General features: G+C 50.2%; 1 protein-coding gene and 2 pseudogenes across 2 annotated transcripts; 1 reads left to right on the forward strand and 2 right to left on the reverse strand.

Annotated features, from left to right (window-relative positions):
- Window positions 1–23,610, reverse strand: part of LOC142429648 (glutathione S-transferase theta-2B-like) — a 49,010-nt pseudogene that overhangs the window by 16,591 nt on the left and 8,809 nt on the right.
- LOC142428761 (glutathione S-transferase theta-2B-like) lies at window positions 15,021–17,550 on the forward strand. Of its 2 annotated transcripts, none has more exons than XM_075533588.1 (5): window positions 15,021–15,132; window positions 16,088–16,202; window positions 16,680–16,830; window positions 16,904–17,077; window positions 17,341–17,550. In XM_075533588.1, exons 1-5 carry the CDS (start codon window positions 15,021–15,023, stop codon window positions 17,548–17,550), a joined length of 762 nt encoding a protein of 253 aa, XP_075389703.1. The 2 variants fall into 2 exon arrangements, with proteins under 2 accessions (XP_075389703.1, XP_075389704.1); XM_075533589.1 differs by having other exon boundaries at window positions 16,904–17,035.
- LOC142429508 (large ribosomal subunit protein eL36 pseudogene) lies at window positions 15,487–15,836 on the reverse strand (annotated as a pseudogene).

The raw sequence follows: 23,610 nt of genomic DNA on the forward strand, positions 1-23,610 counted from the left end.
CCACTCTGCCCTCACCCTCATTCACATCGATATTATTGAATATCATTTTTCTTTGTGTCTTGGATGCCTGATACCTGATCCCCTCGACCTCTCATGATCACACAGGCTGGTGTGCTTCTTCCAAGTGGACTTTGATGCTTCTCAGCTAGATGGTCGCTTGTTTACCTTCAAACCTTTAAGACCCCAGATGCTATATCTTTTGATAGCTGGGCACCGTCAGCTTTCTTTGCCACATTTGCTTATGCACCCATTTGTCTTCAGTGATGGTATTGGGAAGGTGAGCATCACAGAGTGCCGTGTTAGTAGAACAAAGTGTTCTTGCATTGAGGGAGTACTTGAATGGAGGTCCAATGTCCATCTGCTGCCATAATACTATCTAATTAAATATATGTACATAGATCTATTTCCCTTTCTTTATATAAAAATGTGTTTACATATATACATGCCTATATTTAGACTCTATAGATTTCTTTTGCCTCCCAGTTCTTTCCTCTATTTTCTTTTACTTTCTTCCTGTCCCACTATCATTTGCGGCCTTTATTTGGGTTTCGGTAATTCCTCTCGCTACATTGCCCTTGATCAAGACCCCCCAGCATCTCATGTCCTCCTTTCCATCAATTTTAGATCACTATTCTTCCCTTGTCCATGGGTGTTCCCTGATTTTCCCCCATCTCTCCCTCTCCCATGTCCCCCAGGAACCGTCGGTCCCATTTTTCTCCCCTCCGGATTGTTCATCCCATCTATCTTGTCCAGATAGACATGCACAGACAATAATACACGCAAAAACAAAGCAGAGCAAAACATAACTAAGAAGACAAAAAATAAATCAACAGTTTTATGTATTATTCTGGGGTACTTTATAGAAAGAAATCCACAGAAACTCATGTATAAGAGAGTTTTATATTAAGGGTAAGTGCACATCAAGAAAATATCCGAACCCAGTGCCGCCCAAGCCCGCAAGTCCAACATTAATCCATATGTCCAACGCCAATCCACAAAGTCCTCCTCCATCTAACAAAACACACACTATGATACCAACTGCAGGAGAAAGGCCGAATCAGTGAACGTGTAAGCATCTCAGCGCTGGCAGGGGTCTCCACACGGCTGCTCCAGCACCCAGGGCTGTATTGGGGTAGGTCCATGTGGCTTCTCCTTGGGGATGTCTTGCAGGAAGTCAGCCTTGCAAGCTAAAGCAGGGAACTGCTAAGGCAGCTGCACCCTGGTTCGACTATCACGAAGCAAGAGACCGAAGCACTAGAAAGGCAAGGCTCACCGAACCATTTATTTATCCGCCCTTCAATTAACACCACATGTGTTTATCAGCCAGGTTGGCACAATAAACTATGTCAGCACCTGATACGACATAACAAAAAAAATTCAAAATGAAAAACCAACAGCAAATAGAGAAAATCCCTCAAACATTTCCAGGTCTGTCCACTGACCTTTGTGAATATTTTCCAGTCCAGTCTGCTGGGGTGCCACGTCCTGGCCCCAAAGTCCACTTTTGGCATTCCTCTGGGACTTGGTTGCTTTGCTTCCCTTGCTGCTCCGCTGTATGCCCCTCGTGTTTCACCCCAGCATGGTGGGGTCAGATTGGGCATATCTCCCACACCCCATCCCGAGTGCTGTCCGACTTAGCACTATGTATCAGTGAGGAATATTGTCTTCTCTCGTGGTGGGGCCGGCCCTGTGATGCATTCTGTGCATTGGCTGCTCTGAGCTGGAATATCGTCCTCAGGGCTTGGTGGGCCGGGGTGTGTTCCAGTCTCTCTCCTTCCCTCTTCATTTGCTCCTGATCAGACGCACCCCTCTTACTGAGCTGTAGCTTGAATGCTGTCCTCTGAAGTGCATTCCTCTAGGGTGGAGGGTGAGGGTGCCCACACAGTTGGGATTGGGGCCGGCCCCACGGGCCTCTCTTTCGGTTCCCTGCTTGATGCCTGTATTTTGAATTCATGGCTAGCACACCGGCTTTGAGTCTGGTCCCTTAACCACTTCTGTGGAGACATCAACAACACCCTCCCCTTGGGCGGTTAGTGCGTTGTTTCCCCGCTACACATCTAGTTTTGGTTTGTCTGATTCCCCCTCCTTTTAGTTCACAGCCATTCACACCCGGGTTGTGTTTGGCACCTGCCCTAGACCAGCAGTCTCCCTTTTTTACTAACCCATCGCTCATCAGACTTAACCACTGCCTCAATTTCCCCTTATAACACTGATCAATGACTCCAGTAACAAGCAGAACACCCTGAGGATTTGGGTTCATTTTTCCGAATAAAACCCTTATGGTTTCTTTAGGTAGCGGCCCCAAATTGCAGTCTTAATAATTTGTGGTAGATCGCCTGGAAAAAGCTGAAATTCTTCTCGGCTATTTAACCCTATCCAAAAGCTTCCCCCAGCAGCATGTTTGAGTAATAAAGCCGACTAGACGCAGATACATTGCATGCTGGGCTCAGTCGCAATAGAGTCCCTCAGGCTCCATTGGGTGGGGCTCGGAGCACTCCCTGCTACAGGTTTCCCAGCCGTGAAGTGCTCAACAGGATTCCCTCACTGCTGAATCTCGAGTGACATTGATTCGCCCAATGATCCCACTTCTTGCGATGAGGGCACGATCCAGGTTCTCTGGAACACGGCCCTGGCCCCCTCCCTAGCTCCGGCCCGGCGCACTCTTCGCTTCCCAGCTATCTGGTGCACACTGCCGGCATTCCCTTTGAAAATGACAGACTTCCCACAGCTAAAGCATTTCCCCTTAGGCTTGCTGTAGTTGGCCATAGCTGGGCCCAGGAGGTCCCCCTTGTATTCATCCATCCCTACATTCCCGCACAATGTGAGATAATCGAGGAGTGAGCTATGCTTCCAGAATGGGCGGATCACAGATTGACAGGATGGATTCGAGTTCTCATAGGCTAATGTAAGAATGAGAAATTTCACTGCCATTGAGTCTGCCACATGTTTGTGAACGGCATCCTGTAATCTGGGGGGAAAAAACCTAGATAAGGCTCATCGTTCCTTTGGCGCACTGAAGTGTAGTTGGGCCGTCTGCTTCCTGGTGGTGTTACATTTTTCTCCAAACCTGCACAAAACATCACATATCTGTGAGAATGCTTGTTTTGTTAACCTGCAATTGCAGGTCCACTGTGATGAACTGACCACTCCCCATTAACTAATCAATCCCATGGGAATACCAGCTCTATGATCCTGAGAGCCTGTGTCTCAGCTCCTTCAGCCCACCAGATTCAGTACTGCAGAGTCCAACGGAGAGAGGCATGCCTTAGTCAGTGCATTTCAGTCTGCAGAGATCAGACTTTCAGCTTCAGCTGCAGATTTAATCATATTGACCCTGAAAGGGAAGTAGGGCCTGTAGCTTGTCACTGCCCGTTTGAAGTCCTTAAGCAGTTTAAGGGGTAAGGCACTGTAGAGCCCTTTCTGATATCCCTGCAGGCTGTCTGTATTGGGTGGTCTTTCTATTGCACGAGCAGGGAAAGCTAGTCTGGTTTCTAAATGCATTACCCCTTTCTACCTTTCAAAGTAAGGTGCTTTGGTATGCTTAGTATCTTCCTTGCTCTTGTCTACTCCCTTTCTTTTAGGGCTTTCGGGCCTCTCTGAGCTGCATTCCTCAGGAGATTCAGAGGCATTTGCCACGAGGCTATCTATTCCATCAGAACTAATTTCTTCAGTTTTCCTCAAAACCTTCTCAACTATGTCAGATACATTTTGTGTCGCCTTTGCCTACTTCTGTAACGTGGGGTAGTTTATTTCAGGCTTTATATTACCTTGATGTTCCCCTTTCTTCTCCTGATTGTTTGGGCCTGTTCTGGACCATACAGCCGCTTTCCCAAGCTCTCAGAAAAGATCACCTTCTGGACTGTGCGGTCGCTTCCCCCCGCCTCTCAAGGCCAGAGCTGGGCTGTGCAGTCCCTGCCTTCAGCGTTCCAAGGAGCTTATCTCTCCAGCTGGGTCTGTCCTGCCCCTTCCCTTATTGTTCCCAGATGATTTACTCACAGACCACATCCTGACTCAGACCCTGTAACTGCAGCACCAGAAGGCCTCCCTCCCCTATCAATACCTACTTCTTTGGTTCAAGCCCTTTATATGTCTCACTACCAGGCACAACTCCCCTGACCTAACTCGTTGGGTTGTGGAACTCGCCCAGGAGTTTTCCCTCGCCTTAATAAAGCCTCTCTGTACTTCTCACTCCTAACTGAGCCTTGTCTCCTTCTGCGCCTCTGTTTCCAACCTTTCATCTTGGTGCCAAAACCTCGGACCCATAGGAGGGGCTTCTGTGCCACCCTGGCCTCCCTCTGGCCAGTGTGCATCCCATTCTCCACTTCTGCAGACCTCTGAAGCCTTGCCTGCGCAAATGCTTTTCTGGTTAGTATTTTTATACAAGTTCGTTCTGTGTTATTTGTCTTTCTGGGCACTGAGGACAAGCAAACTCATACGGGAACATAGGGTCCACGAATGGCTAACTAGCTGAAAAGTATTCAAGAAGACCGAATGTGGCACCGATACAGGGTTTTATTCTGCTACCCTAGCACCAAGAGGAGCTGGAAATAACTGCATTTCCCCACAAGAGTTGCGATGATAAGGCCAGTTTCTCGTGTCCACCTTTCCTCTCTATTTCCCCTCTTATGTGGCCAAGGATGGCATAGGGCTAAACATTGCCCACAGCCTCCGCTACCCAGTAAGCCTTGCCCACCCGGTGGTCAGCAGAGCCACTGGAGGCGCAACTGCCCCTGAGTGCCTAGACGCAGGGTGACGATCCCCCAAACCCTGACCCGCTGTTGGCACTGCTGTGCCTGCCCACCGATATCAACTGAAGATGCTCGGACCTCACAATTCCACTGACCCTCGCTGAGCCTCGGGTGACAGTCAAGTTAGCAGGCAAGCCACTCTCCTTTTTGGTAGACACAGCTACCTTCTCAGTCCTTCCTTCCTTTTAGGGCCCCACCTCTCCTTCCCCGGTCATGGTTGTGGGTATAGATGGCAGGCCTTCAAAACCTCTAGTAACCCACCTTTGGTTTTAGATATAGGAAACTACCCTCTTTCTCATTCCTTTTTAATAATGCCTTCATGTCCTGCGCCATTACTGGGTAGGGATCTCCTGTATAAACTGGGAGTTAGTCTCCAATGGAAACACTTCCTATCCACTTTTCTTTACCCAGCATCCTTTTTTGCTAATGCTCTCCGCCACTGAGCCTCAACCTGGGCCCTCTTCCACTCCACATAAACCCTGAGGTGTGGGAAACTTCCCAACTGATTGTCGCAAGATACCACCAAACCGTTTTTTATTCGTCTCAAAGACCCTTCCACTTTCCCTTCTCGTCCTGAGTTCCCAATCTCATTCACCCACCGTAGGGCCTGAAACCTATTGTTCAACACCTTCTCATTACGCCTGCACACTCTCCAGGCAACACCCCTATCTTGCCAGTCAAAAAGGCAGACAGGTCCCATCGCCTAGTACAGGATGTGCGCCTTATCAATGAAGCTGTAGTCCCTATCCACCCCATAGTCCCTAACCCCTACACTCTTCTGTCCTCCCGTATACCACCTAACACCACCCTGTTCACCGTACTTGACCTAAAAGACGCTTTACAATCCCGCTAGACCCCCACCTGACAGTTTTTGTTCGCCTTCACTTGGGAGGATCCAGACACCAGTGGTGCCTCCCAATATTCCTAGAGTGTTCTCCCAGGGCTTCTGAGATTCCAGTCATATTTTTGGTCAGGCGCTGGCTACAGACCTGTTAAGCTGTCCTCTCTTGCCGTCCACCTTGCTACAGTATATAGATGACCTCCTGCTATGCAGCCTCCCAAAACCAGTTAACTGGAACTTACAGCCCAACTCTTAAACTTACTAGCTTCTAAAGGCCATCAGGTCTCACAAGTTTAAGCCCAGTCCTCACGCCCAACTGTTACCTATCTGGACCTGCAGCTCACCCCTGCCACCCCAGGACTTACAGTGGACCACCGCCGGGCGGTGGGGGAGCTCAAAGCTACAGAAACCACAGAACAAATACTTTCCTTTTTAGGATTTGTACGTTTCTTCTGGCATTGGATTCCTAACTTCTCCTTGTTAACTAAACACCTTTATGAAGCAGCCAAGACCACTCCTATTGCCCCCCTTGACTCTCCCCAGCAAGTCAAGGCAGCATTTAAAAAACTCCGTCATCACCTCCTCCACTCTCCACCCCTGCGTTTACCAAACCTTGCCAAAGCATTTTTACTTTACATGGACGATAAACAGGGTGTAGTGGTTGGAGTCCTATTTCAGCCCCTGGGGCCCACTCTATCCCCTGTAGCTTATCTGTCCAAGCAGCCATATATGACAGTCAGAAGTTGCAACTGTACCTCCGGGCCCTGGCGGCAGTCGCCACCCTCACCAAGGAATCTCTGAAGCTTACGCTGGGAGAGTCTATCCAGACGTTATCCACCCACAGGTTGCAGGACCTCCTCTCACACCGGGTCCTGTCTGCTGTCTCCAAAAACCCTAACATAACCCTGCACCAGACTCCTTCTTTAAACCCGATAACTCTCTTGCCTCAACTCCTAGACTAGCCAGAGCCTGCCCCAAGCAGTTGAGGAGTTTATGCTGCCCAGACCCGATCTCTCTGACCAACCATATCCTAACCCAGATCTAACTTTGTTTGTTGAGGACACTTCTGTTGTAGATGACGAGGGACAGCGGCAGGCTGCCCACACTGTTTTCTCGCTTGACCGAATCTGGGAAGCTGTGCGCCTCCCAGTTGGGACCACCTCTCAGAAGGCAGAACTTATTGCTCTCACTTGGGCTCTCCATCTAGCTAAAGGAGGAATGGCCAATATATATTCTGATTCTAAGTATGCGTGCCTTATAGTGCACTGTCACAGCACGATCTGGAAAGTGCAGGGATTGCTTAATACCAAAGGGTCCCCCATTGTAAACGGTAAATTAATAGCTAATCTCTTAAAGGCTTTTCAGCTGCCAACAAAAGTGGTCATCATCCATTGCAGGGGACACCAAACTGATAACTCTCTTGTCACACAGGGCAACAATAAGGCAGACACTTCTGCCAGGAACCTCATCGCCAACCCTGCTAGCTGAGCCCCAACTCTCCAGTTCACTCTCCCTGAAGTACAGCCCTCTTACACACCCCAAGAAGAAGCCTCCCTCACCCAGAATGGAGGAAACAAAGCTCCTGAGGGGTGAAGAGTTCTTCATAGACAAAGAGCATTGCCTGCACAACAAGCCAAAGACCTGATACACCAGGTACTTTCCCCTTTACACATAGGGCCTCGTGCCCTATCCAAGAGTCCACAGCCAATATTCTATCACCTAAACTAAGCCAGCTCTTCCAAAAGGTTAGTTCTTCCTGCTCCATTTTCAAAACCGTAAATACCCAAGGAGCCTTATACCGAAAATCTCCACACTGGTTGGCAGATAGATTTTACTTCTATGACTAAACACAAAAGTCTTAGATTCCTTCACACACGAGCAGATACAGTTCCAGGTTGAGTCGAAGCCTTCCCTACTAAACGGAGACAGCAGATACCATTTCAGAATCTCCACTACCCCAAATCACCCCCAGGTTTGGCCTCCCCGACTCCATAAATCAGATAACGGTTCCCGCTTCATATCCCAAACCACACAACAAGTCTTACTTTTGTTGAACCTTAAATAGCATTTGCATATTCCGGACAGGCCTCGATCCTCTGGAAACCTGGAAAGAATGAATGGAGTTATACGAAATCATTTGTGTAAATTGTCCCTGGAACTTCACCGCGCATAGGTAGGCTTACGCCCCCTTGCCTTAACTTGACTGCAGTCCTTCCTTTTTAAGCCCATTTGAATTTTTGCATGGCAGACCCTCCCTAATCAACCACAACCTACCAATCCAAACACCGCAGCTGGAAAACTATTTACCTTTTCTTTCTCTTTTCAGGAAACTGCTCCAGGAGCAGGCAGACCGATGTCTGCCCACCCCTGAACCCACATGTCCTGACTTGTCAGTGATCAGGCCGGGAGACTGTCCTGCTGAAAGAACTTCACCCTCAGCCATTACAGCCTAAGTGGGCAGGACCGTACACTGTTGTCCTCATGACTCCCAGAGCAGGCAAGGTCCTCGGGTCCCGAACTGGCATCATCTCACCAGAGTAAGGCTAGCCCCAAACGCAAGTCACAACCGCTATTCAGCACAGGTTGTGGGACCAACGACCCTACGCTTTCTTAGGACATCGCCTACTTCCCATACCCATCATGTGTCCGACGCTTATTGGTGTAGCTCTGCATATACAACCTTTTGTGCGTCCCACTCCGCTCCATGCCCAGGGTCGTATGTGTGGCAGTTCTTCCTCTGCGCCCAAGGAGAAACTGTTGACGGCATAACCCATGTCATCCGTAGAGCCCATTTCAACCAGGATGGTTGCCAGCAGCCTGTTTGCCTTTGCTTCAACATCACCCACATCTGTCCATTAAACCCAGGTGCCCCACGCGCTTTCAGCAAGCAAAACTAGTCATCCCTCTGCTATCTCCATGATCAGACACAACAGTCCTGTAGAAGTGGCCGGAAGCATACTTGGGGTGTGCATATTCCTCGTGTGTGCAACAACCGTGCAATGCACACCACTGCTCTATCTTTCAAAGTTATGTCCTGTTCAGAAACCAATATCGAGATGATCAGATATATATTCCAGACCCCTGGGATCCAAGGTGGGAAAAAGGCACCACAGGGGATTTGTATCAACACCCCACGGATACAAAGCCCTCCTCCATCCTATCAGTCCATAGGCAATATATTCAGCTTCCCCACCCGGCAAAAAGCATTGATGAAGAAGCGAGAAACATCCAAAATAGTGAACTTAACCTATTAGCCCAACTTACAAACCAGGATAACAACCCTAACCCCTACCAGTGGGTAAAATTGATCCAAGAAATGGACCTTTTGTTAGATGCTTCTGGAATAGAAAACCCCTCTTTTTCATCTACACCTCCCTGCAATGTCCACTGTTGGCAGCCGTTCCAGTGAGCTCCCTCTCTCCAGGCAAAACCAGCGACCCTGGTCCTGCCCCCATTCCTAATGTCCCATGATTTTCACCTGAGGAGCAGGTTTGTATCAGCTACCACCTGTTGTTTATCATCCACAACACAGGCCTGGAGCCAACCCTGAAATCACACGGTGCCCATTAAAGGCTTACTTAAAGCCCCCTAGGATTCTTCCTCTGGTGCAATGGAAACCTGGCATAGTGCCTCAACACTTCCAGCCATATCCCCTGCCTCCCAGTAACAGTAGTTCCCAACTCACAATGGATAGCCAAGAGGAATTCCGATGGCTGTGGGAGCTGTGCACTTGCTCTGGCTCTAAAACCAAGCGAGCAATTTTCTTACCAGTACAGGTGGGACTCAGCCTCCCCTCCTCCTTAACCACAGCGGGTGTGTCCGGAGGAGCAATAGGACAAACCAGCATTCAGACTCAAACATTTAAGGACAAAGTACAATTCATGGTGGATTCCACTTCTAACTCACTTGTTTCCCTCCAAAACCAATTAAAATCCTTAGCCCAAGTCACCCTACAAAATCGCCGGGCCCTGGACTTACTAACAGCAGATAAAGGGGGAACATGCATGTTTCTGAATGAAGAATGTTGTTATTACATTAACGAATCAGGTATCGTTGAACAGAACGTTACAGCGCTCTGCAACACGGCCGAGGAAATTGGAAAGCGTCGGTGGGGCACCACCGGCCCCTCCTCACGGTTTCAGAGTTCTGTCATGCCATGGATTATGCCCCACGTTGGGCCTTTGGCAATAATTTGTGTACTGTTACTGTTGGCTCCGTGTGTTTAAATTTTTGGAGGACTGAATGAAAGCCATCTCCAACCTGACCTTCAATCAGCTTCTTCTCGACTTTTATAGTCCGCTGCTGACTGGCCAGGCCCGGAACCTTCCAACTTTTAATCCCTCCACCTTATTCGCCCTATCTCAGCAGGAAGTACTTAAGGCACGCAAGGCACCCATTACCACTCTTAAGACTTTGGGATATTTGGGCCAGGTCCAGACCTGCTGGACTATGCAGCTCCTTCCCCCAGCCTCTCAAGGCCAGAGTTGGACTGTGCAGTCCCTGCCTCCAGTGTTCCAAGGAGCTTGTCTCTCCGGGCCTGATCTGTACAGCCTCGTCCTTCAATGTTCCGGGATGATTTACTCACAGACCACATCCTGACTTAGACCCTGCAGCTGCAGCACCAGAAGGCCTCCCTCCTCCTTATCAGCACATACGTCCTTGGCTCAAGCCCTATATATGTCCCACCACCTTGCTACCAGGCGCAACTTCCCTGACCTAATTCGTTGGGTTGCAGACTCATTCAGGATTTTTCCCTCGCCTTACTAAAGCCTCTCTATACTTTCCACTCCCGACTGAGCCTTATCTCCTTCTGCGCCTCTGTCTCTAACCTTTCACTGATCTGTCATCAGAGGTTCTAAAACCATTGTAATTGAGCCCACAGAGCCCAGGTCTCTAGGGGGGATACTCTGCCCCTCTCTGTGTGCTTTCTTAAAGTTCCAACCTACTTCCTCCCACGTTCCTGGATCTAGAGTTCCTTCCTCTGGAACCATGGATTATAGTTTCTTACTGTTTGTACAAAAACCTGAATCTTCTTGTTTGTTACTCTTATACCCTCTTTTCCCCCCATTAAACAGATGAACATAATACTGTAGGATTCTGGCTTACTTTTATCGTGCCCCACTGTACTCTTTAAAATACTTATATTATTGCTATTGTTACGACAACGACGACGACTACTTATGTACGAATCCCCCGAAGAGATCCTCACTTCAAACAATTAACCTGATTTGTTAGGTAGCTAGATTTAGGGACAGTGGGTTGTCCCTACCATGCCTGCAAAGGGCCCCATAGAGGAGGTTGGGAAGATATAAGGCAATCATTAGGTGCTTATGAAGACCCCAAACTGAGCATGCTCATACTCAAGCCCTCCAGCCAGGTATGCGGTACACCTGGGTGGGTCAAACTAGGCCCAGTCTCATGACATCAATCAGATAGGTTCAACTCAACCAATGGGGTCAACCAATACCATCAACCATGCCTCCAAGCCAGAGGCTTGAAATATCCTGGGTGTGGGAAGACCGCTCTCTCTTTACCTTGGTGCTAGTCAGAGGCAGGTCGGAGGCTGGGGGAGCACACCCGCTGCATGGGTGTGCCCCCTCCAGGCATGCTCTGGGCTTGCTTAGGGCCCACATGTGCATGCTCCAAGCCTGCTCAGGGGCCCACAGCCTCTCTTGTCCTGGTGCTTTGGCCCCCTCGTTCTCTGTTCTCCATGCCTGCCTTCTTGCTCCTTGCTCCCTTGATCCCTCAGTCCCTGGCATTCCCCCCACCCAGTTCCACACATGGGGGCGCTCTTTTCTTCGAGGTTGCTCATGCCCAGTTTTGAACCTCTTTGAAACTGTAAAACCTGAAACTTGTCCCGTGCTTCATAAAAACACACCTGGATGACAAAATGAGCTTCAGCGTGAATGCTTTCATTGTGTAAAGCCAAGGACTGAAGTATTAACCACTCAAAAAAACTAAGATTGTGGCACCGTGACTCGGATGAAAACCTTTCACTACACCTTGTTCCTGGTAAGCCCAGCTCAGGACACCCTGCTGTGCCTGGAGCGGGTACACATTCATTCCTCACTGACTCCGTGCGTACACCTTTCCAAATTCACTCAGCACCTTTGAGAGACTAAGATACCCTTGTGGCTGGGTCAAACTTTCTAAGTGTCTGACTTAATTTTAAGTGCCGGACTTAAACTTGAACTTAAACAGTTTGAAAATTGCCGGCCTCTGTAAGGGAGATGGAGCCTTCTTCTCCTTCCAGACTCAACTGTGGACTTTATAGGATTCAATCCTGCCTTCTGAGAGTCAACTCTGTGGCAGCCCACCCTGGAGCCATGTGGAACATATGGCTGTGGGAACCCCTTTTCCCCTCCACACCCCGTATCCGCCTTTCTGCTCTCCCGTGAAATCCTTGCCTCCATGTTTCCCGCAGCCTCCCTTCCTGTGATGTGGTCAGAAGACTGCACACTGTAGTTCTGGGGAACTGTGATCCCGCAAAGCCTTGTTTCTTTTCAGTGGTTCGTTCCATGTTCCTGCCAGCAACATGCTGTGCACGAAAATCCGTTGGTCTCTGCAGAGGCTGGTTCCCCAGGCGCTCTCCCCTCTGACCCCGGACTCAGCCATTCCTTGCCGGGTAGCTGAACATGTGACTCCACGGACCTCCCCAAATGGCCTTCCCAGTGTCCACCACCATGTTGCTGAGGGCAGCACAGCACATGGTTCGACTGACATTGCCACGTGGGGTGGCAGAGGGTCTAGCGCTCCAGTCATGGGGGTGGTGCAGGGACTTCGTGGCTGGCCCCACCAGGCTCCCCCCGGTGCCCCTGTTCACAAACAAGTAGTTTGGTCCTGTTTTGGTGTTTGGCATTAACTTTGTTTTCGTTATCTTACTAGTTGGTTTTCCCTTTTGCCAAACTTTGGGAAAAAGCAATTGGAAGCAAGGTCATTGGAGAACTGCTAACCGTGATGTCTGAGAGGCTTTTAGGGGCAACTGCCTCCCTACCTTTGCCCTTTGACCATGTGCATTCCTGGTACAGTGGCTGGGACAGTGTGTGCCCAGCCAAGCTTCCCAATTTCCCCAGAGTGACACAATGTACACTGAGTCAACTGACAGGTCTGCACCCCGACAAAGGTTGCAGAAAGGCCATCGTCGGCCAGTGGTTGCCTCAGAAGGCAATGGCAAGGCCACTCCAAGCAGTGGTCCCACCTGCAGAGGTTCAGGTGATCACTCATGCCAGTAATTCCCTCTGTTGGCCCTGGGAGGTCACCCAAGCCAGTGGCCTACAATGTCTTGCCTGCTGTCTAGAAAACAGTGGGACCCAGTTCACTGGCAGAGTTCGGTGCCCCGACCCCCTCCCTCAAAGAGGGGCACCCGTTAAGGCACAAGATTCGCAGCACCTTAGGTGTGGCGTGTGCTGGGACTTCAAGTGATGACCCTGGGGCACCAGGCTCTCTAACGCCTCTGTTGTTGGTTTTCTAGATGGTCTTTCAAGCATCCATTCCCAGAGAGAATACTTTGTGGACTGTGACCCGTTCTTTGGTCCAGATCTGACCCACAGACTTTCCGTCAGTCCTGTGAGGTCACCCGAGCCGGTGACGCACAAGTGCCTCCCATGCTGTCTAGAAAATGGTAGGGGGCCAGTTTGCCCACAGAATCTAGGTACCACCCCCCACCCCCGGGACAGAGGCTTCTGCTCAGGCTCGAGTTTCACGGCGCCTTAGGGGCTGGGCACACTGGGAATGCAGATGACCACCTGGGTGCACCAGGCAGGCTCTCTACTGTGCCTGCTGTTTCTGTTTTCCAGATGGGCAATGAAGGATCTGTGCCAAGGGGTCGAGGTTACACTGTATCCTGTCTAACTGGCATAGATTTGTCCACAGATGGTAGAGAAATGCAAGCTCATCTCTTTCTGCAGCACCATCTGGCCTCACTACAAGCTAGGGGATGGGGAATCCTGGCGGAAGAATGGCCCCCTTTCCTTTCCAGCTAGACCCTCTCTGTAAGGGATGGAGCAGTGGGCAGAGGGCTTATGTTAAAGCACATTTCCTCTTGAGAAGCAGTAAACACCTCTGTCGTAAGTGTATCAAGGACCGTGCACTGCAGTGGTTCTCAACCTTCCTAATGCCACCACCCTTTCAATGCAGTTCCTCATGCTGTGGGGAACCCCCCACCCACCCACCCACCCCCCACCCACCCCCAACCATAACATTATTTTCGTTGCTACTTCGTAACTGTAATTTGCTATGATATGAATCGGGCGACCCCTGTGAAAGGGCCGTTTGACAACCCCCCAGGGGTCATGACCCACAGGTTGAGAACCACTGCCCCAAGGGGCCCTGAACCTGAAAGTCACTCTACCCCATAACACTACCTTGGTCCCTGAACCTTAAGAAGCTTGGGAGAAAGGTGGCCCGTGAACGTTCTACCTTTAATAGAGCCAACTGGGGAGCTTGGTCCCCAAGCAACTGACACACCTTCCACCTTAACTGACCTCGGGCAGATTAAGAGGCCCCAGGCCATTATTCAGACAGTGGAGAACAGTGCATAGAGGCCTTGCAGCAAATCACCCCAGTCTGTGACTTGGCGTGGAAGGATGTAATGTTCTCTCTGAAACAGACTGTGACAGACTTTGACAAGGAGCGAGTGCTGAAGGGACTGCGGAAGTTTGCGGAAGGTTGACAGGTGGCGCGTGACAAGTATCAATAGGAGGAACAGCTGGGCCTCTGACTGACCCGATCTGGGATTTTAAAGATTCCAGTGACAAGTGGGCACAGGAACATTTCCTGGTGGGAATTGAAAATGGACTGAAGTCAGGCTTCACGGGAGTTGAAAGCCCGGTTTTTCTCCCACAGAGCAGCTGGTGGTTTCAAACTCCCTACCACTAGAATCACAACCCAACGTATAACCGTATGACGGCTACACCCTCAGGGCCCCAACAGTGTAACCCTTACAATGGACTCCGTGTTATCACATCGCCGTTTCCCTGCCACACTCACATTCCCTGGTCCATTGGTGGAACATGGAAACAGTGAGCGTCCTGCCCACCAGCGCTCAGCTCCCTTGTCCTGGGCTCTGCACCCATGCAGCCTGGAAGAAAAAGAATGAGATGGATCATGTCCAGAGAGTGGACCCACAGGCGGTGGGGAGCCAGCTCCAGACAAAGGTCGGTTCCCAGGCTCTGGGTGCTAAGTGTAGGCCCCACATGCTCCAGCCACACAGTCATAAAGGCCAGGATTTTGTCCAAGAGTGGGATGGAGTCCAGGCTTGTGGTAGGGACCCTAGGCTTGCCAGTTCCTCACCCAGCAAGCCACATGGGTTCCTGTCCTGCTGCCTATTGGTGCAGTGGGCCTGCCCTGAGGACATAGGGCAGGGGGAGTGGTCATAACTACTGCTAAAGCTTGAAACTCCCAGAGTTGCTGCCAGAACTGCAGCCCCCACCATGGGTCTGGAGCTGTACCTGGACCTGCTGTCCCAGCCCTGCCGCACTGTCTACATCTTCGCCAAGAAGAACCGCATCCCCTTTGAGCTGCGAGCTGTGGACCTGCTCAAAGGTGGGGTGCGGCTGCCTCCTTCCTGAGCATCCCTTGACCCTAAAGACCTGCAAATTCCCTTCCGCGAATCCCGCCTCCCCAAGAGCCCCTCATTTTCCCTTCCCTACCCACTGCTGCCATCCCCTCCCCCAGCATCGACGAGGTTACCCCAGCCAGGTGATCCTGCACCTCTCTAGTGCCCTCTGAGCTGCAGAAACTGCAGCCTTCTGCCCAGTGGAATCCAGGAATGGTCACCATTCCCACTAGAATTTATGTAAATCCACAGATCACGGAGAAGCCAGAGATGTGGGTGTGGGTCATCACTGGCCTTTGGAGCTCTTTTTTCTTTCCTTTTTTTGCAGTTTCTGAAAAGACTTACTTTGGGGGGTGGAGAGGGGGGCAGGGCACCCAGTCCTTCTTGGCAGCGGCCTTCCTCATGGCAGCCAGCACGTTGCTCAGCTCCTCTCTCTTCCTCTTGGCCCGGATATGTGTGCCCACCGCTTCTTGATGAACTTAAGTGCCCACTTGTCCTTGGAGACCTTGAGCAGCTCCATGGCCCTTCGTTTGTAGGGTGTGAAGCCACATACCTCCCGGATCATGTCCTGCATGAGCTTGGTGTGCTTAGTGAGGCGCTCGCAGCGGTGGCTGTGCCTCGGCTTGCTCTCGTTCTTGGTCACCTTGTGACCCTTGCTGAGGGTCGTGGCCATAGGGGAGCGCACAGCCATGGCCGTTCCTCTTCCATGGCTGCCGCGGCAGAAGGAAGGTGCCGCCCCTTGGGGCTTTCTTGAGGGTCATCTTTCCAAGGCAGGTGCCAGGCCTTTCTTGCAAGGTCCCACTGTGTAGATTCAAACCACTCACCCTGTGGGTACCAGCGGAGCACAAATAACCTCTCTGTCTTCCCACCAACCATGTCAGAGAGTCTTCACTGCCCTGGACACTTCAGGGTCTCTGGTGGGAGGGAGAGTGGGGAGGGCAGGCAGGCACAGGGGCTCGCTCATGCCCTTGATCTTACATAACCCCCTCCTAGGGGAGCTTAAGAGCTTGCACAAGGTCCCTACCCTCAAGGATGATGACTTCGTCTTGACTGAAAGGTACTTCCCCATGCACTCTGCTGACCCTGAGCCCTGCTGGCTCCTGCCTCTGCCCCAGCCCCCTCTCCTCTCCAGCCTTGTCTCCTGGAACCAGGATCTCCCTGGCCTCACAGTGAGTGACCCCAGAAGAGAGGATAATGGGCTAATTGAGGATAATGGGGTGTGCGGGTGGTCTGTGACAATTGGGAGGAAAATGGAATGAAAAATGTCCCTCCTACTTTATAAAGCCCCCTCGGTATCATCCCAAGCAGGTGGGACAAATCAAGGCTGCCCAGGGCTCCCTCCTCATTCCATGGAGTGGGAGTACAAGACCCGCATCCCTCTCCCAGACCTCCCTGAGAGCACAGCCCTTCTGGTGGCTTGCTTGAGCACCCACTGTACAGGTGCTGTTGGTCTGGACGGGAGCACTCCCCAGCTGAGCCACCTCAGACAGGCTAGGGCCGGAGCCAGGCCCTCACAGTAGTGTCCCTCCTTCAGCACAGCCATCCTGATCTACCTGAGCCAAAAGTACCACACGGATGACCATTGGTACCCGGCTGAGCTGCAGGCCCGGGCCCGGGTCCACGAGTACCTGGGCTGGCACGGAGATTTTATACGGGGCACCTTTGGCGTGATGCTGTGGACGAAGGTGAGGAATGCTCAAGAGGGGCTGGAGAAGGGTCGAGTGGGCCACAGGCCGAGCCAACCTCTGCCACCCTCAGGTGCTGGCACCGCTCATTGGAACCCAGGTCCCTGAGGAAAAGGTGTGTCGCAACAGAACTGCCATAGATGAGGCACTAGACAAGCTGAATGCCAGGTTCCTGGGGAACAAGCCTTTCCTCACTGGCCAACAGGTGACCCTGGCTGACCTCATGGCGTTGGAGGAGATGATGCAGGTGGGTGGTGGCTGTGGACATCCTACATCCCTCGTCCCTGTCCCTTTGGATAGACAATAACACTGGGGCCTGGCAGACAGCCAGGTGCTGGCCCAGAGCCTCAGTCCCTACAGGCTGCACTGCAGCGGAATTCCTGGGCTTGCCGGGTGGGGGAAGACCTGGGCAGGGGACACATCAGTAAATGTTCCCAACATCATCTGTCCAGGTCAGTGTCCCTGGCCTGGGGCCTCAGGACCCCACAATGCCCACCTCTGTCCCCACAGCCCATCGCTCTCGGATTGGACCTGTATGAGGGGCGGCCGCAGCTGGCAAGCTGGCACAAGCGTGTGGAGACCTTCCTGGGTGCAGAGCTGTGTGAGGAGGCTCACAGATCTATCATGAGCATCCTGGAACGGAATGCCAGTAAGACCATCCCGATACCTGCACCTGAGGCCTACCCCAATATGCTGAAATGGCTCTCCAGGATCCCCTGAGTGGGCAGAAAGCCGACGGGGGCTGTCGGTGAAAGTAGCAATAAACACTGTGTCAATCACCTGCTCTGATCCCTCTTTCGGATCTCCGCTCAGACATGGGTTTGCCTCAGCACATTAAAATCCACTGCAGAGAAAGAGTTTCTGAGGAACCAGGTGAAGAAGATACCTATTCCGGGGGATTTATGCACACCTTAGAACAATCCATTTGAGATCAAGCGCAGCCCTGGCCCAGGGACAGAAGTTCAGAAAGGTTTGGGATCAAGGCATGGCAATAGGGCACACAGGGAGGATGTGGGATGGGGCGCTCCACTATGGGGGCCAATCCCAAACCACACTTGCTGTCAACTCAGCAACCCCAAAGGACTGGGCAGAAGTGCCTACTTTGAGTTTGAGACTGTAACTTTAAAAAAATCAATTTATTAGGGGCTCTTACAACTCCTATCACAATCCATACGTACATCGATTGTATGAAGCACATCTATGCATTCATTGCCCTCGTCATTTTCAAAATATTTGCTCTCCACCCAAGCCCCTGGCATCAGCTCCTCATTTTTTCCCTTCTCCCCACTCCCCATCCCTCATGAACCCTTGATAATTTATAAATTATTATGTTGTCATATCTTGCTCTGACCCATGTCACCCTTCACCCACTTTTCTGTTGTCTGTCCCCCAGGAATGGGGTCATATGTAGATCCTTCAAATCAGTTCTCCCCTTTCCAACCAACCCCACCTATTCCCTCCCAGTGTCGCCACTCTCACAACTGGTCCTGAGTGGATCATGTGCCCTGGAGTCCCTGTGTTTCCAGTTCCCATCTGTACCAGTGTACATCCTCTGGTCTAGTCATACTTGAAAGGTTGGATCATGACAGTGGGGGTTGGCGGGGAGAAGCATTTAGGAACTAGAGGAAAGTTGTATTTTTCATGTTGCTACATTGCACTCTGACTGACTCATCTCCCCAAGACCCATCTGTAAGGAGATGTCCAGTGGCCTACAAGTGGGCTTTGGTTCTCCACTCCGCACTCCCCCACTCATTCACTATCGTAAGATTTTTTGTTCTGATGATGCCTGATACCTGATCCCTTTGACACCTTGTGATCGCACAGGCTGGTGTGTTTCTTCCATGTGGGCTTTGTTGCTTCTGGGCTAGATGGCCGCTTGTTTATCTTCAAGCCTTTAAGACCCAAGATGCTATATCTTTTGATAGCCGGGCTCCATCAGCTTTCTTCACCACACTTGGTTGTTCGCCCTCTTTGTCTTCAGCGGTTGTGTCGGGAACGTCAGCATCATGGAATGCCAATTTAATAGAAGAAAGCGTTCTTGCATTGAGGGAGTACTTGAGTGGAGGCCCAATGTCCTTCTGCTACCTTAATACTAAACTTATAAATATATGCACATAGATCTATTTCCCCATCCTGATGTATAAATATATTTGCATATGTACATGTCTTTATCTAGACCTCTATAAATACCCTTTACCTCCCAGCTCTATCCTCTATTTCCTTTGACTACCCTCCTGTCCCAGTATTATGCTCAGTCCCCACCAGGATTTCAGCAATTCCTCTTAGTTATATTACCCTTGATTATGCCCAACCAGGCCTCCCACACCCTTCTCACCACCGATTTGGATCGCTTTTTGTTCCCTTGTCCCCGGGTTTATTAACACTACTACCTTTTCCCCCACCTCCCCCTCTTCCGTGTCCCACTGGAATTGTCGGTCCCATTGTTTTCTCCTCCAATTCTTCATCCAGCCTATCTTATTTCGACAGATCTGCGGAGATAATAACATGCACAAAAACAAGACAGAACACAACCAAGCAACATACAACAAACCAATGACACACACAAAAAAAACACAAGAAAGAAAAGCTTGTAGTTAGTTCAAAGATTGTTTGTTGGCCTTTAGGAGTGTTTTCCAGTCCAGTCTGTTGGGGCACCACGCCCTGGCCCCAAAGTCCACCTTCAGCATTTCCTGGGGACCTCAGGAAATGTTCTGTTGCAATCCCTTAATGTTTTGCCTCAGTGTGGCGGGATCTGATTGGGTGCAATTCCCACACTGTGTCTCTGGTGTTGTCCCCTATAGGTATATGGGTCAGTGAGGGGCGTCATGCCTCATAATGGGGCCGGCCATGTGGTCCTCTCTGTAGACTGGCTGCTCTAACTGGGAACATCGACCTCACAGCCTGGTGGGCCAGGCTGTGTTCCACTCTCTCCTCCTCCCCTTTCATGTGCTCCCATGTGCTCCAATCAGATATGTCCCTCTTCCGGAGCTGTAGATTCAGTGATGTCCTTTGAAATAAATTCTCCTGAGGGGAGGAGCAGGTGTCTACTGAGTAGTTGGTGTTGGGGCCAGTCCCCCAGACCTCTCCACTGGTTCCCTACTCCACACTGGCATGTTGCATTCACATAATGGAGCATCTGGTTGAAGTCTGGTCCCTCTTTTCCTGTGGAGACACTAACAATACCCTCCCCTTGGGTGGGTTAGTGCCCTGTGACCCCGCTACCCTTTTCTTTTTTATTATTACTATTTTTTCCTTTCCCCACCTCCTTTTTAGTTGTCTACCATGTGTATCCCTGTATTTGGTCTGGTCTCTACCATATTAGCTGGTCCTCACCCCAGGAATGTTTGTATATAGTAGCTTTTTCCCTATGCCCCTTTTGCCTTTTATTTTAAGCTTACCTCAGCAGCCTTTGAAGTCTTTCCATCTTTAAGTCAATGCTTTCTTGAGGTCTGTTTTCTCTTTTTTGCCCTCTGGGTGAGGTTGTTCTATGTGGTGGTCTCTTATTTATGATTGATGAGTGTTGTTCTTCTGGCCATATTGGGTCGGCAAGGATCTTTTGTAGGGTTGGGTTTCTTCTAACGTATTCTTTGAGTTTTTCCTTGTCTGGGAAGACTCTTACTTCTCCATCTATCTTGATCGATAATTTAGCTGGGTAGAGTATTCTTGGGTTTGCATTGTTTTCCTTCAATTTTTGGAATATGTTACTCCACTCTCTCCTCTTCTTCATAGTTTCTACTGATAGGTATGGGCATATTCTTATTTGGGAACCTTTATATGTGATTGCTTGTTTTTCCTAGCTGCTCTCATGATTTTCTCCTTTTCCTCAAAGTTGGATAATTTAACTATTATGTGACTCGGTAACTTCTTCTTGGGAGCCAATCTAGCTGGTGTTCTTTCAGCCTCCTGAATGGTTGCCTGGTTTTCATTCACTAAGGTGGGGAAGCTTTCCTTCAAGAATTCTCTCACTATTGTTGGAGATGACTTCTTTGTTGTGTCTTCCTCCAGTAAGCCAATAATTCTAATGTTGGTCCACTTCTTAGCATCAGACACAAGTTTTCTTCAGCTTCTCTGATGATCTTATTAGATTTTTGTTCGCATTTGTTAGTCTGCTTGACTGTCTTCCAAGTCACTGAGGCGGTTCTCTGATTCCTCTAGTCGATTCTCGAGGTTCATAGATCTGCTACTGGTTTTTGTTATCTCTTCCCTAAGCTCCTGTATTTCCCTTTGGTTTATGACTTTTATCTATCACTTCATCCTTTTTCTGTATTGTTTCCCTCGTATCGTCTATGACTCCAAGTAGCATTCTGAAAACTTCTTTCTGTGGCAGCTCAATGTCTGCTTCTTCTATGCATGTCATTATATTCAGGTCATCTTCTGCCATTGCCTTTTGGTTCTCCCATTTTTTCATTGAGGTCTTTGGGGCTGATGGCTGTTTGCATTGCTTTGTTTTAGAGGAACCAGGTGCCATTTTCCAGGGAATTGAAGAGCACTGGCTCTCTCTGGGAGACTTGTAGGAATGCTCTTCGAACTGCCTATAGCTTATTTCACTATGGAATTAACCTACCACTTTATGCTCCTGTGGCTTCCCTCTCAAGGAGTTACCCAAAAGGCTGGTGGATTGCCTGCTTTGGTGTTTTGGAGGTTGGGCAGAGGTTCCTGCAGCAGCTTGGACGTTGAGGAGTGTTGGGCAAGCTACCTTAGGACTCCAGGCACACAGGCAGGAATTTCACAGTAAGAAGTTGAGTGGTGGTGGAAATCAGCAGGGCTTTCACCAACCTCAGCTAGCTACACAGGGTGGAGTTCACCTAGCTGGGTGTGACGCAGGCGTAAATGCCCTAGGCTAAGGCGAGTGGTCTGGAGGTTAGCAGTAGTGTGTGAGAGACCAAGAAAGAGACAAAGAGGAGGAAAGAAAAGTTTAAAAGCAAGCCTGCTGAGCCTAAGCAACAATGTAGCTGACTCCCATCCCTGCCAGTGGAGCTGCAAGGGTCCAATCCCTGCCCTGAGGTGGGTGGTGGAAAACTGTGGCTGTGTTGAGACCAAGCCGCCCTACAGGCTCCAAATGGTCCCGGTTTCAGCAGAGACAGTGGCAGGGCCAAGGTCAAGCCCCAGCGGGCCTCCACTGAGGTAAGCCAAAAGCCCTCAGGCCCTCAAAACCCTGTGGGTCTGTGCCTACTTATCTTTATGATGCTCCTCCTGCATTCCAGCAGTGTTGAATTTCCCTCTAAGCAACTCTCCTGGGCTGAATTCTGTGGAGTCCCTTTGGTATGTGTTACTCTGTCGCCATCTTTCTGGTGACCTCCGAGACTGTAACTTTTTTTAAAAGACATTTATTCAGTGACATGAGCAGACTATTATGTTTGGCAATCAACATCATGGGTGCAATAAAGAAAAAATAGAGACACATTAAAACCCTTTGCTGGAATGCTCTACACTTGCCACAGAACAGAAACTAAAATGACCTGTTATACTTAGTGACAAATGAAGTCGAGTTCTTTTGTCCATACACAAGTATTGTCCCAAACATGTCTGCTTTGTAGCAGATAGACCCTGCTACCCACACTGTTAGATTGGGGAAGGGAACGCGAGCTCACCTTGGGCACACGGAAGAATTATGACCAGTTGAGATGCAAAAGCGGCAAAAGGAGTTTATTTGCTAGCTCGAGCTAGGGCTTCCCTCCCTCCACTTACTGCCCAGAGCAGGGGGGACCCAGCGTCCAAAAGGGCATCAGCCCCGAGTTCTTTGTTCCCTGGGCTTTTATGGGGCCAGGGACCCGGGGCAGTCCAGTGTTGCTGTTCTTTAAACTTATTGGAGAAAACTGGCATCAGTATTGTCCAGTGGTGGTTGGTGAGTAGTTCCGCGCGTATTCTCTTGACTGGTCAATTGTGTGTGTGTCGGGGTGAGGGGGGGCAGTGAGGGGAGAAGTGTTCGCTGCTCCCTATTGGTCAGTCTGGGACAGGTGATGCCTTCTCTGACAGAATTACCTCAGTGTCCAGGAATCTGAAATTAGAGCTTAAGCCTGCCCCAGACTTTGGTTTTATACAGCCTGTCAAGGTGCTGGTGCCGGCAGTTGTAAACCAGGACCCCACACCACCATGGTGCATGGCTGAGTTCACAAATCCGTTGTCACCTGTAGTTTCCCTGTCACTTCTCTGGATCTCCTCTCCTGCTAAGCTTTGTTTGCTGCTAGTCATTCAAATCTGCCCCTGCCACAGCGACTGCTACTGCTAGAGTCACTACAGACAACTTGGTTTCGTGGTTTGGCAAGGTATTGACCTCTACCACCACGCGGGCCAGAGTTTCTGCCTCCAAAATTTCCTCCCTCATTGGTCAAAATTGGAAGGTTGACTGTTGTCATCGCCAAAATTACTGTAGCTTCCACCACCTCCAAAAGTTCTTCCATCAATGCCAAGTCCATTATAAGCATCCCCACTGTGGTGGAGGACAGCTCCTGATATTTGACGCAATTAGAAATAATGACTGCCCCCACCACCACCTGTAACATTTATTATTCCTGGCTGCTGTATGTCTAAAGAGTCCTGGTGGCGTAGTGGTTGTCCCACTGGACTGATAACTGCAAGGTCAGTAGTTCAAAATCACCGGCTGTTTCTCAGAAGAAAGATGAGGCTTTCGACTCGAAGAAAGACTTACAGAATCACGCACACACACAGGGGAAGCTACACTCTGCCCAGTAGGGTCAGTGTGAGTCTGAGTTGACTCGATGGCAGTGAGTTTGAGTCAGTTGTCCAAGTGAACCATCACTCACTGAACACCTATGTGTA

Source organism: Tenrec ecaudatus, chromosome 16, assembly GCF_050624435.1.
Source record: "Tenrec ecaudatus isolate mTenEca1 chromosome 16, mTenEca1.hap1, whole genome shotgun sequence".
NCBI classification, from domain to species: domain Eukaryota; kingdom Metazoa; phylum Chordata; class Mammalia; order Afrosoricida; family Tenrecidae; genus Tenrec; species Tenrec ecaudatus.

Excerpts from the sequence above, each read along its gene's own strand:
- LOC142428761 (XM_075533588.1), top strand. The coding sequence starts at position 15,021 with ATGGGTCTGGAGCTGTACCTGGACCTGCTGTCCCAGCCCTGCCGCACT. Across the intron at positions 16,831-16,903 it reads GCGTGATGCTGTGGACGAAG|GTGCTGGCACCGCTCATTGG; the intron begins GTGAGGAATGCT and ends TGCCACCCTCAG. Across the intron at positions 17,078-17,340 it reads CGTTGGAGGAGATGATGCAG|CCCATCGCTCTCGGATTGGA; the intron begins GTGGGTGGTGGC and ends CTGTCCCCACAG.